The sequence below is a fragment of the Passer montanus genome, unplaced genomic scaffold, assembly GCF_014805655.1.
Source record: "Passer montanus isolate IOZ18808 unplaced genomic scaffold, ASM1480565v1 scaffold107, whole genome shotgun sequence".
Lineage (NCBI taxonomy): Eukaryota > Metazoa > Chordata > Aves > Passeriformes > Passeridae > Passer > Passer montanus.
This window is the reverse complement of record NW_024357281.1, coordinates 1,603,246-1,621,522: the sequence shown is the minus strand read 5'-3', so window position 1 is coordinate 1,621,522 and position 18,277 is coordinate 1,603,246. Positions and strand designations below refer to the sequence as shown.

The 18,277-nt window shown below is 44.9% G+C and overlaps 1 protein-coding gene across 1 annotated transcript in view; it reads right to left on the bottom strand.

The window, feature by feature from the left end:
• Positions 1–11,409: 11,409 nt before the first annotated feature.
• The window catches only part of PHLPP1 (PH domain and leucine rich repeat protein phosphatase 1), a 136,164-nt gene continuing 129,296 nt past the window's right edge, over positions 11,410–18,277 (bottom strand). Inside the window, 3 exon segments of the mRNA XM_039721747.1 lie at positions 11,410–13,467; positions 15,375–15,603; positions 17,408–17,602. Coding sequence (XP_039577681.1) covers positions 12,355–13,467; positions 15,375–15,603; positions 17,408–17,602 — 1,537 coding nt within the window. The 3' untranslated portion in view covers positions 11,410–12,354.

The window sequence follows — 18,277 nt, the reverse complement described above, 5'->3', positions numbered from 1 at the left end:
TCCTGTCCGAAGTTACACTTGTAACCTTTTTTGCCTGGGCTAGCGAAGCATTTTATCTTTTGAGTCACGGGGATTTACACATGCCGATCATGTGCTCCCTGAGGAATGCTGCTGGGGGAGCTAGCTGCAATGTCAAAGGCAGCATTCAGGGTTCTTATGCAGTTTCCTACTACATTTTCCCATCTCAGTGAGCACAGATCAGAACCTGAGAGACAGCACACTGGTCAGGTATCAGCTTAGTAAAGATACCATTTGTTTCTGTAAGCACCTAAACGAGGTTTGGCTTGCTGACTCCACAGGCAGTGGTGGGCAGAGCCTGAATCGGGAACATGCTGCCTGTCCTGGGAATGCTGTACCAGTGACAGAAAGTACATGTATCCTTCCAATATCTAAATAGGCAAAGCATGAGTGAACAGCAGTAATTGTATGCCCCAGGGCTGAGAAAATAAATTTAAGAGAACATCTTTCAAGAGTCCTTTGTTTGAGGCAGATGAAATAGATCACTGGTCTTCAAAGATGAGGGAGTGGGAAAAAGAAAAGGCTGTTCTTCAAGTGCATAAGATCTGTCAGCTTGAGAGGAGGGAAAGCTCTGGCTGTTTTAATTCTTTTCAGTTTTGTCTGGCTCACAGTCATTGCCCAGACGAGGCTTTTTTGAACCATAGTAGAGATTATTTACTGCATACTTCATACATACATATATGTATACACACACACACAGATCTCAAAGGATTGTGTTTGAGGCCAAACAAGAAAATGTTATGGTTCTGATTAGAAGTGATTACATGAGCCTTTACAATAAGTATCATTTGTATAATTCCTTAAACATCTCTTTAACACTTTGAACACCAACAAGCTCTATAGCATTATTATGCTTATGGAGAGACAGGAATAGAGTTTTTCCAAACTGGCTGTGACTCACAGTCATCACAGAGTCAGGAAATTAGGACTTTGATTTCTAGCTCTTTGCCAAAGCACAGACCTTCTCTGGTATGCTGTAATCAGCTGCAAAGTCTGTTCCAGGGATGTCTGGCATGCAGCTAAAGCCGCAGCTGACCACTTGTTGGGCATCTCTGCTTGCACTCCTGTTCTGTGCTACCTCTGCACCTTGCACAGTTTGAAAGCAGGCTTAGTTACACAATGACACACTGTTATTAACTTACACAAACAACAGAAAAGAAGCACCTTGAAGTGACAAATTCAAAAGCTTAGAAAATGTTGCAAGTAAGAATGCATAAATTTAAATCGGTCATTAAATACATGCACAATGTGAATTTTAGTCTCAGGGCTTCTTACTCTGTCCCATTCATTTTTGGATGCTTGCCTGGCATTGCTGTGTAAAAGCAATAATCTTCTTGGGAGCATTGACTTTTTTTTTTTCTGCTTGTCTTTTTATTCCTTGTGTCTGTGGTAGAGGCCTCATTTGCTGCAAGGTATTTCATAATCTTCTTGGGAGCATTGACTTTTTTTTTTTTTCTGCTTGTCTCTATTCCTTGTGTCTGTGGTAGAGGCCTTATTTGCTGCAAGGTATTTAAGTCTTTGGAAAATGGTGCACAGAGCTCCGCTGTGGACTATTGCTGTGGTGTTCTTCCCTTGGACACCTGGGTCCCTCACAGTACAAACATCTTGGGTCCCTTTCCTGTTAGCAGGAGCGATTTTAATGTGTTTTACATGGAGAGTCAAAATGTAGGTGCTGAATATAGGTCACATTCTTTCAGCCCCTCACCCAGCTGTTTCCCTGCACTCATCATCCTCTCTTGTTTCTAACTTTTGCAGCCTCAAGTTTATTCCTTATAACACAACTAATTCTACTCTCTTTTAATCTAAAATGGTTCCCTCTTGTCCTGTTACTACAGGTTCTAGTAAAAAGTCTCTCTCCACATTTTTCAGCCGTCTTTAATATATTGAAAGACAAAAGGGTCTTCCCAGAGCCTTCTTTTCTTCAGGCTGAACAGCCCCAACTCTCTCAGTCTGTCTTCATAGCCAGCCCTCTGATCATAGTCCTGGCCCTCCTATGGACTCTTCCCCAGAAGGTCCATGTCCTTTCTGTGCCAGTGACCCCTGAGCTGGATGCAGCACTCTGGATGGGGTCTCATCAGAGTAGAGCCCAGGGACAGAATCCCCCCCTTCACCCTGCTGGCCATGCTGCTTTTGGTGCAGCCCAGGATACGATTTGCTTTCCAGGCTGCAAGAGCACAATGCCAGTTCAAATCCATTTTTTTATGCACTATTTTTTATTCCCCCTGTCTGTCTCCACAGGGCTGCTCTGGATTCCTGCAGTACCCAGTCTGTACTGATCCTGGGGATTGTCCCAGCCCAGGTGCAGAACCTTGCACTTGGCCTTGTGTGAACTTGGTGAGGTTCACATTGGCTGAGGCCTGGAGACCCTGAGAGGTGGCTGTGGATAGCATCCCTTCCCTCCAGCATTCCAGCTGTCAGCTTGGTGTCATCAACAAACACGCAGAGGTCCTGCAACACTGCAAGCAGAGGGGCCCCCACAGCCCAGTGATTGAGAGTTTCTTCAAAGTTTTGTGCCTTGAATTTGTTTCCTTCCTTGACACCAGGAAGAAAGATTATTAGGAAATAATTGTGAGGAGGTAATAAACTGCTGTTTCCTCCACTCACCTTTGCAGAAGGAAGTGTAGGAGAGGAGTGAGGAAAATCCCAGAAATATTTCTCAGAGGACTAAGGCAGGAAAGAAGCAGCTTTCCTACCTGTTGGGGTGAAGGACAAGCCAAATGCCATCAGAACAATCCAAACCACCCTGCTTTCCAACTATAACACCATGCTTGATGTCCTCTAGAAGTCATGAAAGTCTCAACTGTGTGAGCTGGGAAGGTGTAATACAAGAGCAGAGGTTTCCTAGCAGCCACGTGTGACTAAGGCCACAACAGGCTGTCATCCCCAGCTGGAATTGCAGACATCCTTCTCCCAGGGCAGATTAGCCTTCCTGCTTTCTGCTGGAGATGGCTGTGCCTGACCATTACCTGTGAGCAGCCAGTCAGTACAGGACAATAATCCACATCTGGACCAGTAAAGAAAGGCAGGGCAAATGGCTCCTGTCAGCCCTGCCCTTGCTTTGAGCCTTTCCCTGCTGCCTGCCCTGTGCACACGTGTGTCTGCATTGCCTGCCTGCAGCCTTCAAGGTCAGCACTGAAAACAAGCTCAGCTGTTTCTGTGACACAGCCCCTGACAGCCTAAATCACCTGCAGCAAAGGAATGGCCACAGCCACCACCCTCAGTCCCTCTTTGCTAAGGGGGATCCTCAGGCTATATCCAGCTTGCCCTCTGTGACCCCCACAGCTCCTCACCTGCTGTGAAGGAAGCAGGGATAGCAAAGGCCAAACCTGCCCTTCTCCAAGAGGCTGTCCTGGGGGTAAACAGCACAGCATCTTTCAACCTCAAAGCCTTGGGTACAGCAAGAAGCTTTCTGGCACACCAAGCCTTTTCTGAACCTTCACAAAGAGGATTAAAATGGCCACCATCCCTGGAGACACGAGGAAATGGATGCAGGTTGCAGAGTGAACTGGAGCTGCCTGGCAGGAGAAAAGCCCCACTGCAGATGACAGGTCACTAGTGAAAGGAGCTGGGCTCAGTAGCTCATTTATCTCAGAGTTACCTGTGAGACTCCTGGCCAGCCCCTTTGGATTTAAACCATCAATTTGCACCACTCTGCTTCAATGTGTGAGCAAACAGCTTTAGTCAGTCAGAGGGAAAAGCCTCCAGCTGAGCCCCCCAGCATTAGCTACCCACAGAGGGACCCTCTCCCCACAAAAGATTCTCAGGAAAAAAAAATTGTCTTTGAAAAAAATGTGTCTCCACGCCCTAATCTTGAGGAGGAAACCAAGGACATAAGATATTTATGCTGAGAAGGACTGAAAGATAAAAAAAATAAAGTAGAGAGGAGGAAGGAGAGGAGGGAATCCTCTCCCCTGATCCTGCATCCCAACACTGAGTAGACTGCCATGAAAATTCCATCATGCTGGGCTGTGCACCTTTGAATACCCACTTTCATGGATGTGTCCTTTATTCAAACAAATTGATAAAATAGTTCATTCTGGGGTAAATCTTGTCCAAAAGAGAGCAAATCAACATCCAAGGACACAGGTCTCTTGTTTCAATGCGAAAGGCAAAACTGGGGGAGTGGAGGACAAAGAGGAAAGAAGATGTTTACCCTTCCAAATAAGCTTAACATAACCTTTATATTTCCCAAATAATTCATGTATCTGGAAATGGAAATCTGGTGCTGCTGGAAGATCTGCATGTATTAGGGCATTGCCATCCTGCTGCAGAGCAGCTGTAAAGGGGAACGACCTTTGTACCCATCCGCAGAAAGGAAATTTTCAGGTAAGCAGAAACAAGAAGCTCTCCTATTTTCTTAATGACAAAAGAAAATTAAAAGAAACATTCCCAGACTATAATACATTTTATCCCAATTTAAGCTTTCTCCAGGAGTCCACCAGAGAAGAGTTTGAGAGCATCCAATGTGCAGAAGCAACAAGGGACACAAACTGGTTATGCAACAGCAGAAACTGAATTCAAGGCTTAGCATTAAGAAAAGTCAGGATCTCAGTTTACATGGGAAACTGTTTTAAACTGATGAGATGAGAATACATTCAGGGATTAGAGCACTAAAGAACAGTTTGAATGGAATTTTTCTTTCATAATCCATGTGTTTTACTCCTACTGCAGACTTGGCTTCATTAAAGTTACTCTTCTGGTAGTTTTCCACCACAATTACATTCACCATGGAGATAAGCAAAGCTACAGATAGACATCAGACCTTCAGTAACTCAGATCCCTCAATCACATTTGCCAAACCTGGATGCCTCCTTTTCTTTTTCAACACTCAGGTAAGTTACTGAAGGGCACCAGTGAAGTGCAGTGTTTATGACAGCTGTGACATTCGTCATTACTCTTCTCCTTCAAATCATCCATCTCTCAGAAATTGTGGCGCTCAGGGTATTGCAGCAACTTAACGCCAGCACAGCATAAAAACTGTCACAGATGCTCAGCATCACCCATCATAAATAAAACATGAGACCCCTCGCAAGGTCCACCAGTTGTCAAGGCGTTTGATGTAATTGGTTTGGGCGTGTGACAGTGCAAAACAGGCAAGTCACAGGATGCCCTTCATTACTACAAACGGTCTATTGATTTCCAGGGATGCCTTTCACACAGAGACCTGCACCGGCTACTGTGCTCCCCAAAACTCTCAGGCCGTGCTGAAGGGCTCAAGTCTGGGAATGCCTGCATTCCTGTGTTTTACAGGTAATTAGTTTTTCAGAAGTATGTAGAAAGGCTCATGAGACAGAGGCACACAGGTGCCAACAGGGTATTTTCCTCGCTTTAGAGTGCAAAAATAATTCCCTAACAAGATGGCCCCATCACAGAGCCATTAAGGTTGGAAAAGACTTCTAAGATGAAGTCCAGCTGTTCCCCCACCTGGCTACAACCTCCTTTCATGCAGTTGTAGAGAATGATAACATCTTCCGAGCCTCCTTTTCTCCTAAATAACCTAGACAAAGCAGCTCCCTCAGCTGCTCCTCATCAGACTTGAGCTCCAGACCTTCACCAGCTCCACTGCCCTTCTCTGGACATGCTTCAGCACTTGTGCAACTGAAAGGGAATTCAGATTTTTCGACTTGTGAATGAGCTCTGACGGTGAAGATTTGGCAGTTTATTGGTCCAAATAAAGACATGCTGGGATCAAGATCTCATTGTACATAATTTGCTAAGACTACGTGAGATCTTGCTAAGATCCTGTTTTACCTGGCAGCACTGCGGGTGCACTCATGAAGGTGTGGCTTCCCTGGCTCCTTCAGCCTCACGTCCTTGTTTGGACTCGCAGCAAATACTTGCAACACTCAGGAGGCTTCTGAGAGCCCTCAGTCTGTGCGAAGCAGACTCCTGCTATTCTGTGTTGCTGCCTTCCATGCTCATCTGAAGAAAGGCTTTTCCGAGCCTCTGGCTGTCCTGCATGGCTCGCAGGATGCGGTGGCAGCACCAGGGTGTGGGATGCAGCCGCCAAGGAGGATGCAGCAGTGCTGGTCCAGTCCCGCGGTAACACGAGGGGGAGCCCTTGCAGCTCCCAAGTCATAGGGACAGCAGGAATACGCCTTTCCCCACCCCAAATACGAACGCTCAGTTCCTCGTCAGAAAAAAGCAGGAGGGCTGAAAGCCATCTCTGATCATCCTCACAAGGACACTGGTCCTGGTTCAAACACGTGCAAGCCACAGACCACTGGGAGTGGGGAAGGTCACTTGCTATGGGTCCCCCTTCCTAAACATTCTCTATTTCTGACGGTGCAGGATGGTCTGGGGACACCTTTCCCATGTTTTTATCTCCAAAGCATTCAAAAAATGCCAGGGAATGACTGCTGATACCTGAGCTGATTCTGAACAGCAAAGCAACAAATTCTGGAAATTTGTGGTCAGATTTTGCCCAACAGAAATGAGAGAACAGAAAAATCTCTTACCCCTTGTTAAATGAAACTCCCATAGGTGACGTAGCAAAGCTTGCTTTCAGGGACATTTGCTGCTTTCAGGAGGACAGCTTTGGCCACTTTAAAAAGACACAGCAGCTTTTGCTCTTCCTTGCCACCCAATTTTAAATACATTTGAGCAGAGCACTTCACTACGCATTCTATGCCCTATTCTGTGCACTGTACATCACTATATATTCTGTAATTTCAGGACCAAGCAAGTACTAACTGCAAGTACACCTACCGCAAGATTTTTTTCTCCCACAAAATGCTGGTATCTCTCTCCTTAAGAGGAATTAAAATGAAAAAGCATCTTTAAAGTCACAGACTTCTGCTACACCAGTCTCTCTTCATAGTTCTGCATCCCATTTTCCCTTAAAGCATTCAACAGCATACATTTAATTAGCAAAACAATCCCATCTGTTCCACGAGTCAATACTGACAACTTTATGGTTAAAACACATTTATTTCTCTTGGTGCAGCTGTGCTGAATCTGACGAGGGGAGAAGAGCCTGCTGTGCTCAGAGCATTGTGTCTGGTGCCCAGGCTCTCATCACAGGGCTGCTGGCACTGGGAGCTCCTGAAGGCCTCCAGAGCTCCATCCCTGCCCACTGATGGCCCCTGGGATGCCCCTAAGTGACCTACATGCCCTAAACACAAACCTCCAAAGACAATTCTACAGAACCATTAGTAAAAGATCCCTTTTCTGTCTGTTTCCTTAATTTTAACAAAAGACACAAAAGAACAAGCTCAAACACGCACCAGAGGCTGTGATGAGCAGCAGGACACTGGCACTGAGACCCTAATGGGCAAGAAGGGCAAGAAGAGCCAGCTGAACTTTATCCACCAGCAGGAACTACTTCCCAGCCTTCATCCTCTTCCCCAAAGTCTGACGTGCAGAAATCTACACTCTGCTTGTAAATCAGGCACCCTGAATCTCCTACAGCAGAAAGCCCCAGGGAATCATCAGCTTCTGGGTCTCCCTGTGAGGGAGCAGACCAGTCCTGCCAGTCCCAGGTCTCTGTCACACTGCACTTATTATACAACAGCTTCCTCATGCCGTCATGCTTCTGATGAGCTCTTGCAGTTTAAGTGTCTCCCTTTAGCTTACAATATTAAAAAAATATGGAAAAAGATGAGATAGCGTCTGCCTCGTTCAGATCCTGCCTCAGTCTCAACCTAGAGGGCAAGCTTAGCTCATGGCATGAGATAAAAGGTAGGACGAGGTATCCAAGTCAACCGCAGGTGAATCCAAACTTGTCAGCCGGAGAAAGGATGATCTAAAGGATGAACTGTTGACTTCAACAGGAATGGAAATACAAATACAAAACGGTCTGGATAAAAGCAGGGACCAAGCATTTAAACCAGGGACTTGGAGCAAACAGGGAATGTTTTCCACACTGATGTCGCAGATAAATGGTATACTGATTCTGCCCTGGGGCTGTGGTTAATCTATTTAATATTTGGGGGGTTTCCACCCCCACCTTTTGATTGAAATAGCTGCAAAGAGTCACTTGCTCTCACACAGCAGACAAATTTTAACTTTCAGCTTTCCATAGAAGCAGCAATCTTGTTAGGCAGGGCATTTGAACACTTACAGCATCAGTGTAAGACACAGCAAAATGCAAGCAATCAAGAGGAAACAGACTGGTTCACTAGCACCCCATGAAACCCTCAGTGCAAGCACGCAGGTAACACATCTGTAAGACAAAGCAGTTACTGCAACAATAGCAGGCGTTAGCCCCAAACAAGTCAATTGAACGAACAGAGCAGGGCAGTAAAGCAGGTTAACAGAGAAAAGTAAACAGAGTCATTTAACAGATGCCAAGACTGTCTTGGTTTCAGCCGAGCCCAAGATATTTTTACCACCTTCTGGCCATGTAGCTCCCCCCACCCTGCAGCCAAAGCTCTGAGGGACCGGACCCAACAGCACTGCTGAGAACTGTTTGGCTTGAGTGCCCTCTCCTCTTAGGAAAAGCACTTCTCTCCGCTAAGGGGCTGGCAGTGTCCAGGGCCATCAGGCAGATCAGGCTGAAGGCACTGTTCTGTTCATTCCTTTGAATCCTACTGCTCTGCTTGAATTGATTCAAGCCCTCCTCCCCCCAGAGCAGCAACATCCTTCACGGGGTTATCCCAACCAAGCCCAGACCTGCAAGGCTGCACCCGAGAGGCACCATCCATGACTAGATGCAGAGATGCAGAAATTACCTTCAGAGCCAAGTGTGACATTTCATTAACACCCAGCCCCACACAGATACACTTCCAAAGTAGCAAAGTTATGCTTAAAAAATAAATATGTACAATTTGCTGGGAAATTACATGTATGAGCTGTAAACAAACATAAGGGCTGGTGATGAAGCTGAGCTTGCTGCAAAGAGATTACCTGAAGCAAGACTGTGCTGCTGCTGTAGTGTCCCATCATTCTGCAGCCATGAGGGAGACAACCCACGTGGATGCAGTGACACACTCCAAGGCCAGTAAGCCAGAGGAAGGCGATGCCACCACGGTGGCTGCCATCATGGAGATGGTGGTGCCACCCGCTGAATGCACAGGCAGGATGCCAACAGGCTATTCCGGCACAACAAAATGTCTTACATTAGAGCACTATGGGCAGAAAGCAAGAAAAAAGCTTTTATAGCTTTTAACAAAAGGCTCGCATTTACAAGCACAGAAGCCACTCAGTTACTTCTCAATAGGACCACAACTTTCTGTTTAAAATTATCTTCCAGAAAATAATGTAAATATGTTAATTTCTCTGCCATCCGCCATCTTCCTCTTATTCACACATTTCTGCTTGTCTCAGATACAACTATCAGCAAATTTCAAAGGACAAGGAAGGTTTGATTATAAAGGTAATGGAGTTTTACATTTTCCATGGCTGAAAGCCTTCTTTTTAGCTCCCAACCATCATCCCTACTACAGCTGTCAAGTTCTGCAAATAAATCCACATCTCTTTGAGTCAGATAGTTCCCAGTAGGTCAAAACTGTGCAAAATACACTGTGAACATAATCCAAAAATCATATGCAGTATTAGTGCATGTAGATGCAATCGGTGACCTTAGCTTCAGCACTCATGAGGTAAGAATACACTAACCAGCTTTTGTGAAAGAGGATGGTCCAGAAAAAATAATGAGTTGCAAACACTGCACCTTATTTTTCAAGTCAGTTTAAAGCCAGAACAAAATACCTTTTGCCCCTGTTGAAAAATAAAAGCTATTTACAAGCATGCAGCAAGCCATCCAACCTAGCAATCCAGCCCGACACATGACACAAAGCCCAGCAGAGGGATGAAGTCACCCCTATGAATGCATCAATCCTTCACATTATGACTTGCTAAGACAGGCTACTATCACAGCCACATTTTCAAGGCAGAGCAAATAATCCAGAGGTACAGTTCCTCCACCAAAATCCTGTCACGTTGCTGCTAACTTTACAGAAGGCACCAGGCTGAAAGAGGCAGCCTTCAGTGGACTGTCAGTTTTGACCATCTACACTCCAAAGTAAGAGCACAAGGAGGGAAACCACAGTGTCACCTGTAAGGAATGAATGCCATGGGGGCTGGCAAGTTCTTGGGAGTATGTCCTTCACATGGAGGGAAGGCAAAGTCTTTAGAGCCTATGTGCATATCCTTCTATTCACATGAGAGAAGGGGAGCATCAGTCATCAGCACTCAGCCAAAGTCTGGCTCACATGAAATGGTTCCCCTTCCACCCTTGTTCTGCCCTCTGCTCCCCTCTCTGAATTACCCCATGTACAGCACAGCAGACACCTCAGCACAGGCAGACACAGCGACAGCGACGTTACTCCTCCACCAGCAGCAGGAAAATAAAGGTAGTGCCCTTGCTAGTTATCACCTTCAGCCTCAAGCAGCATCAGAAAGGAAAAAAAGAGCATTTTCCAAGGACAAGAAATCAATTCAGCAAAATCTGAAATAACAGTTTACCAAAGAACCCCCAAGAGTTACTGACCAATAAACCATAAACCCTTTTTGTTTAAATACATTATTTAATGAGTTTTCTTTAAGAAAGAGATCTTTTGAAGCTCAAATTACAATGAAATACAATCCTCTAGATCTACAGTACACAGTGCTATAAACATTTATCAAACCAGGTATTTTAATGTTTGCTCCTTTGTTGTTATTGTTATTAAGGAAAAGTAAATAAAAATCTTCTGTTAACAGCAATCCTGTTCTAACGTGGCTATTTCAGCCTAGAACAGACTAAGGACAACAGCCTGTCACCACACTCCTCTTCCCAAATACAGACCAAATGCCAAGAAGGAACAAGACACTGTCATGACTGCACGCTACTTCAGCTTATAAAGAGTGAGAAGTAAAATGGAGCAGTTGGCTGATGGCAATACAGAGAAAGGACATTTCACCTTTCCCATAGGAATCACAAAAAGGTGCCCCTTTGCTACCAAAGTCTGATTGCCATCGAACTCATGTTCATGCAGCACATTGAAGCAAATTTACATAGGTAGTTTTAAATTCACTTTTCTGCCTTCTCTTCATATTTTCTCCCTTCTCTCAGTACCCAATGCTTTCCTTCTACCTTTTGTTATCCCTTCATCATTTCTACCTTCACTCACTCAGCCCCAGTGGGACAGAGCCAGAGCACACCGCTCCTCTTCAGTCTTGTGGCATTGTCAATACTGTGGCAAAGGGCAAATCAATAGTGCTGCATTAGTACCAACAAAGAAAAAATGGAAGAGGTCAATTCCTCAGAGTTGGTTTGTATCTTTTAAAGGCCACTTTGCACAACCTTTGCATTCTGAAAATACAAGTGAGCTTCTGCAGTTAGTGTAAAAATATGATCGAGCTGAAAAAGTTTACCACTTCTTGGTTTAACTGAGCAGCACGCTGAGGAACCACAGCAAGCTGCTGTTTGAGAGCTGCTGCTCAGCTAGTCAGACATAAAAGCAGACATCAGGTGTAAATTTTATATTTATTATAACAAAAATTATGACATGTTCATTTGTGCATTCGGCTTTAATATAACTCTTGGTATGTAAATGTTCTACAGCAAATGAGCTCTATACAATCATGCTGGTTGTGGCAGCAGTAAGGAACACAAACAAAACGTGTCTGTAAAAGTAAGGAAAGAAAGAGACCGGAGGAAAAAGTGGGGTTTTTTTGAACAGTCTACACCACCTGGGCTCTAGCTAACTTGTACACAGCCACACAGTCCATTACGCTTAATGACCATGGCCCAAAGAGTCACTTAAGAAAAAAGGTCAGTTTTTCAGGTTGTGTCCTTAATGCCAAGGCTACAAAACATGTAAGCATCACTATACAACACTGAGCTATTTACAGGAATTTCCCAATCAACTGTTCTCTCAGAGAAAATTAGTGAATCTCAGTGACTTAAGTCACCTGAAAGAGTAAAGCAACTCCTAGGAGTTAGTCTCCATATTCTACAAATGTCTATCATTTTCAAGACCAAAAAAAGCCTTTTCTCTCAAAGAAATACAGTATTACAATATTACTTAAATCATTTAGCACTGGCTACTGCCCTGCTTTTCAAACAAAACAAACAAGCCATTTTAAAAAATATTACATCATCATCTGTTTCTCAGCAATATATTAAACCTTTTTATTATTTTTTGTTTTGTTTTCCTGTTTTTACACTTGATATGTTAAGGGAGGGTTAACTATTTTAAACTTTACCAGTCAAGCGTCTCTAGAAGAAAGTCAATGAATATTAAACCTAACAAACTGAAAAGCTGCAATTATCTGTAGTGGCAGGATAAGGAAAAGGAAGTATATAAAGGAAAAGGATAAGGAAAACCCCTGCTGTAATGCAAGCCCACTGGGTCTCACAGTCAAGTCTCCTTATTTGTTAGTTTATTTCAGAGCAGTAAATAGAGTGGGTCATAGTGGTGTGTCATAATAGTCTGCCAGGTGGTCCATCGGATACTGCTTCTGCTGCTGCTGCTGTTGCTCCTGGTGCTGCTTCATAATCTCCTTGACTTCTTCTTCAAGCTCTGGTGGGATGATGAACTGGTCATCAGGATCAGGTTGTGCTGGAGCAGCAAAGTAGCCCCCGGTTTTTCTGAGAGGTGCATCCGTTGCAACTTCAATTAGGTTATGGCTCCTCTCGTGTGGTGCCACAGAGCCGTTGCCCCGCCGCCGCCCTATTGTGCCCGTGGCAGAATATTCAGCTTTCCTGGGAAGGCCGGGCTCATCTTCATTGGCACTGATGACGATCCCTTCGTCACTGGCTTCCACTGGCACTTGGAGCAGCTGCTTCTCCTTCGCTCGGCTGCAGTGGATGTCCACCTCCACCTCCACGCGGCTGCCGTTGGTGAACACCCCCTCGATGGGCTCCTCATCGTCGCTGTCAAGGCCGTTGTCGGAGAAGGCGCTGGAGAAGGTGGCGCTGGAGAGCTGCCGCTGGAAAGAGTTGGACAGGCAGACGGGGTGCAGCATGCAGCGCTGCTCGCCTGGGTACGCCGGGCTGTTCTCGTTCATGGCCACCTGGGGAGGCTCGTCCGAGGCTGTGGACCCCACCTCGCTGCTCATTTCCGAGGTGGAGATCTCGCTGCTGATTTCGGAAGCCATGCCGCTGCTCGAAGACGGCATCCCGAGCGCGTCCGTGGGCCTGTCCTTGATGACCACGTTGACAGACTGGGGGAAGATGCCTGGGCTGGGGGGCGGGACCCCGTTGAGCTCACAGCAGCAGAAGCTGTCCTCCGTCACGTTGAGCTGAACCACGACGGCGCTGATGCTGTCGTTGCAGCCGTAACTCTGGGCCAAAGTGCAAAGCTTCTTGGCGGCCGCCAGCGCATCAGGCACGTTTCTGACGGCCTCGACTGCTTCATCCATCGAGAGGCTGTCCCACAACCCCTTGCTCCCCAGAATGAAGAACTCATCTTGTGGAGTTAAGGTGATGGACTGGACGTGAGGACGCGGCACAACACTTGGGTGAAGGAAGGTGTACCCCAAGATTCTTGTTGAATCTGTCACACCATTCACTTTGCCATCCTGAAATTAGAAAGAACAGGAAATTGGCAACAAGATAGACAAGGATATACAGTACCTGCCTCTCCTTTCATTCTACTGATGGCTGTTTTTGCAGTACCTACCCCCAACACTGCCACTCACAGACAAGGAGACAGACAAGCAAAGTGACTTGCAGGAGGTGACAGAGCTGGGATTAGAGCACAGCAAGGGCTGGTTTGCAATCCTGCGCTGCGCCTCCTACACCCGACTGATTTGTCATCAGCACCACCTATGCACAGACCAACAAAGCAGAAGGCTGCAACAAAGAACCATCTATTCTGCTCCTGCAGCTGCAAGAGCCAACTGGACAAATCTTTTACCAGTGAGTCAGACTTATCCCTCCTCCACCCACGGTATCTGGCTTTAGACAAGAGCAAAGCAACACACATTTGATATAGGGGCAGCTCATTCAGTTACAAGTCTTCTCTTGCAGCTCTAACAATTGTAGGTTTCATCTTGGCTCATCACTTTAGAAACCAAGGTTCACTTAAAAAAAATGTTTAAATTAAGCATGCAAGTCAAATGCAGCAGAGAGCAAGTCTGCATTTCTCAGTCAGCTGAGTTGTAGTGAAATGTTTTACACGCCCCAATTACTTACTACATTTCCACTTAGATATGACATTTCCAAAGGAAGGAGGAGTAGTAACTGAAGGGATAACATCAGTAAAAATGGACGCATTTGAGAAAAGAATCCCATGCATGTCCAAACCCCAGAATCCTGTCCTGGTTAGAATCCAAGCTGCCAGAATAAGCAGAGCAAGTGTCTGAAACAGCAAGTCTGGCTATTTGTCAGCCTGCTAAGGATAGCTGTACCCTGCTCACTGAATATTCAAGAAGAACAGCAAAGGTGAGAATTTACCCTCTTTGGGTCCAGCTAATAACTGTAAGGGTTATTATAAAGCAGATAACCAGAGAAAAGTGAACCAAGACTAAAAAAGCTTCCTCTTTAAAATCACTCAGGAAAAAAAAGGGCCCCCATGTCAGCTTGTTAACTTTCCTATTAGAAGTCTGACAGCAGTGATAAGCCATCAGTGTACATGAAATCAGTGAGTCATCTGAAGATTCAGCCCAGAAATTTCCTTTTTCCTCTGGAGCCACAGAATGAGCGTGCCTCCCTGATGCACACTGTGTTGGAGTAATTCCCTTTCAACTTGTCACGTTTGAGATCCCAGCCCTCACCTTTCCCAGGCAAGATCAACAGGCACATGACTTACTCCACACGCACATGCCCACCCTGCTCTCAGGCACACACCAGGGAGGTTTCTGTACTTTCCCCCACCATTAGGAGGATTCAATATTTATCTATTCCTCTGCATGTGTCACACAAGGCAAAGCAAAACTGACAGCAGTGGCTTCAAGCTTCTAAGAAAGGAACAAACAGCTTTCTCCTCTCTCATGGTTCAGCTGAGCACAGGGTGAGCCTCTCGGGCAAGTGCTCTCTTCAAGAGAGCCTGTCAAAGGGCAGTTCTGGGAACACAGCTCAGACAGCAAAGTCAGCCTGCCAGGAGCAAGGAGTCTCCTAAGGGAAGGACGGCATTGCTCCAAGTGCTCTGCCCTCTCATCCTTTTTAATTGGAAAAGCTCTCCATGACAGTTCCAACACAGCAATTCCTCTCCCATTAGAAGGAGACTATCTGCTTTCCTGTTTCAATGCAACATGCTCACAGCTGCTCACTCTTGAAAGCTAATCGAAGTCCAGCATGGCAATGGAATGGAAAAGCAACTTGACTGCATGGTATCAATCACCTTGAAAGGAAAAGTGCAACTGAGGAGCCCCCACCATGAACACCACGTCCTAGAGGTTGCTGATACCATGTAATTTCATGCACTGCTGTGCAAATGCTCTCCAAAGAAGCTGCAAATTGCAACATTCCCTGGCTGTTCTCTAACCTCTGTGATAATGGCCTTATGCTGCTTAATCCTCTTCAGCTCTTCTTCACAGCTCATCATGTAACACCTGGACAAAGGCAGAGGTTTTCCATTCCGGCACAGAACGGTTTGGCACTTCCCCACATTTGCTGAGGTTAGCGTGAAGCATCCACCAGGGTCCATGGGATCATGTTTTATATGGCAAAGGACAGCAGAGCCTCCAAGTTTCTGTCCAGCTGTTCCAAGTTTCCTGGAATTTAAACAAAACAGTGATTGTTCTTTAATTGGAAAACAAGTATTAGCAGCACTGTGGAGAAACAGCCGCTGCTCCACAACCAGAAGCATTCGGGGCACTGGCTCTATTGGATCACTGGGACAGAAACAAAAGTCCCCACTGAAGACTGTGACACTACAGCAGCAGCACTGCAGGGATCCCACGTGCAGCTCTCAGGCAGGGTGTTATCTTCACATATGCAGAGACTCAAATATGCTCAACTTTAGAAAAAAAAAAATCTTTGCACTTCTAAGAGTTTCACAGTTGTCTTTTCCTTTACATCTAATAGATATTTGTTTTAAAGGTCAGATAGAGCTTTGGATCTTATTATTATTAGATCTGAAGCTATGGATCTTATTATAAAAATAGTAATTCTGACTGTAAAATCCCTCTACACTTTTGAGCAAAAGCAGAATGCAGAGGTTCACTGTTTTGCACTATCTTCAGGATAATGCTCTTAAAAATTATCAAATTATGACTAAAAAAATCAAAAATCAGAATCCTGAGGACAGAATGGAGAACTAAATTTGCAACCAAGCCTCAATGTGCTTTCTACATTATTTTTTTTCATATATAAAACTCTAAACTCTAGGAGTGCTGCATATCATCTGTAAGCATCAGTGAATGGCTAAATGCAAATGGAATGAATACTATTTCTGGTTCTCCAAAGAAATGGATAGCTGATTTTGATTTGAGACCAAAAAGAAAAAAAGAAAAAAAAAGAAAAAATGAGCTTTTTGTAAGAATGCCACATTCCTCATAAACTGCATTAGTAGCAAACAAAACCACTTAGTAAGTACTTCCAGTACTCAAATTTGTTATTATTTTTGAATATTTTAAGTATATGGCAACCACCTTTTCAGTTAGCAGTCTGAGGCACTGTTATAAGCAATTATAGGAAGGAAGTCTTTTCTCTCTTGGGTTTGTAAGATTCAATGCCACCCTACTGCTTCCCTATCTTTCCCAATGCAACAACTTCAGCATTTTTCCTTTCCAAGGGTGCAGAAATTCAACAAGAAACAATGCTACTTTAAATTTGATCAGTCTCTAAGCTGCTTATTTGCTTTCCCCCACTGCTTCCCTGACCTCTTCCCTCTCCTCTGTTCAATTCCCTTCATACTCCTCCTTCACCCAGTGTCTCCCTAGGCACAATTTCTTCTTCTGTCCAGAACAGCACACACGGTTTCTAAACCACTACACAGAACTACTATTACACTCACAGCTATTGTATCACAAGCTCCAGAGAGCTTGTGATGGGTCCTGCTCAAATAATATTCAAAGGCCAAAGGGATTTCTAAGAAGTCAGACTATGTGTTTTAAATATTTGCGTAACCTTAAATAACCTGAATTGGTACGCAGAACCAGAAAGGATAAGTTCAGGCTTTGCAGGCAGCTGTAGCAAGGAAGTTTAAAAAGATGATCAAGACATTGATACCACTGACTTGGTTATGGCCAACTGTAAACCTTAATACTCAGGACAAGATACCAAAAATGAATAAACCTCCACCCACCACTTAGTCATGAGCATTTCAGTAACTTTGCAAGCGGGTTGGGATTTTTTTTGTTTGGTTGGAGAGGTGTTGGGATTTTTTTCCCCACACCTTAAAGGAACTGATGCAATATTCACAAAGTAAGCAATAAAAGGAAACACTGTAGCCAGACACCAAGGTTTCCCCCCCCACCCCCCTCACATTTCTTCAAAGCAAGAGCAGGTGCCCGACCTGAAAGCAAAGAAACTGCACAGACGTAAGGTAAAAAAAGCCTCACATCCAAGACTCACCTCTGCATAACGATGAACGTGTTGATCATGTATTCCTCCTCATTCTTTGTTTTCTGCAGCTCTTCTGCCAGGATGTCACTCATCGTGCACTGCAGCAGATAGGGCACCTCCACATTGCGGTCCCCATCAAACACACCATAAAGGGCCTCCCGGTTGTCACAAAAGTTGTTGGCTGAAAGTGCTGCCACACACAACCTAGGGAAAAAACAAAGCAGAAAACATCAGGGTTCTATCCTACACTAGTTTGTCAAGTTGTCATTTTGACCAGAGAGATGCGGCCTGCTCTGAGTGCCAGCTTTAACCACCTCTGGTCACAGGTGTTTCAGGATGCTTTCTGAAATGTGGGGACGAGTCAGGCCCATCAACAGTGCCATGGAGAGGAGGGAACTATGCTGGAAGTTCAAGCTAAGCCCTAAGGATTCTTCTTTTCAGCACGTGAATTTTTTATTGTAAAAATGGGAGGGAAAGTATCTCTGAAACAATACCAATTTAAACTGCAGTTGCTACTCCAAAAGCCATCCTTGGGATCTAGTGTGCTGATGACCAAGTTGTGTGTTAAACCAGTTAAGAATTAGGAAAGGATTGCTGGCTCTTGCTACGGAAACCTAGGTAGCAGAAGATTTCTAAAAAGGTATTTGAGGAACAAAGGAAGATTCATCACATTGCCAGCAACACAGAGACTAGCAGACTCTTGGTACATTATTTGTCAAGTGCTGCCTTTAGTCACAGCAGCGCCACACACTATGAATATTCAGAGTTTTGGTCATTCTGTCTCTCCTTTAGTATCTCTGATTTGCTTGGTAAACATCCTTTGGTTGAAGATAAAGAAGCTTTGCAAAGACAAAAATGCTTTTAAACACTCAGATCTTT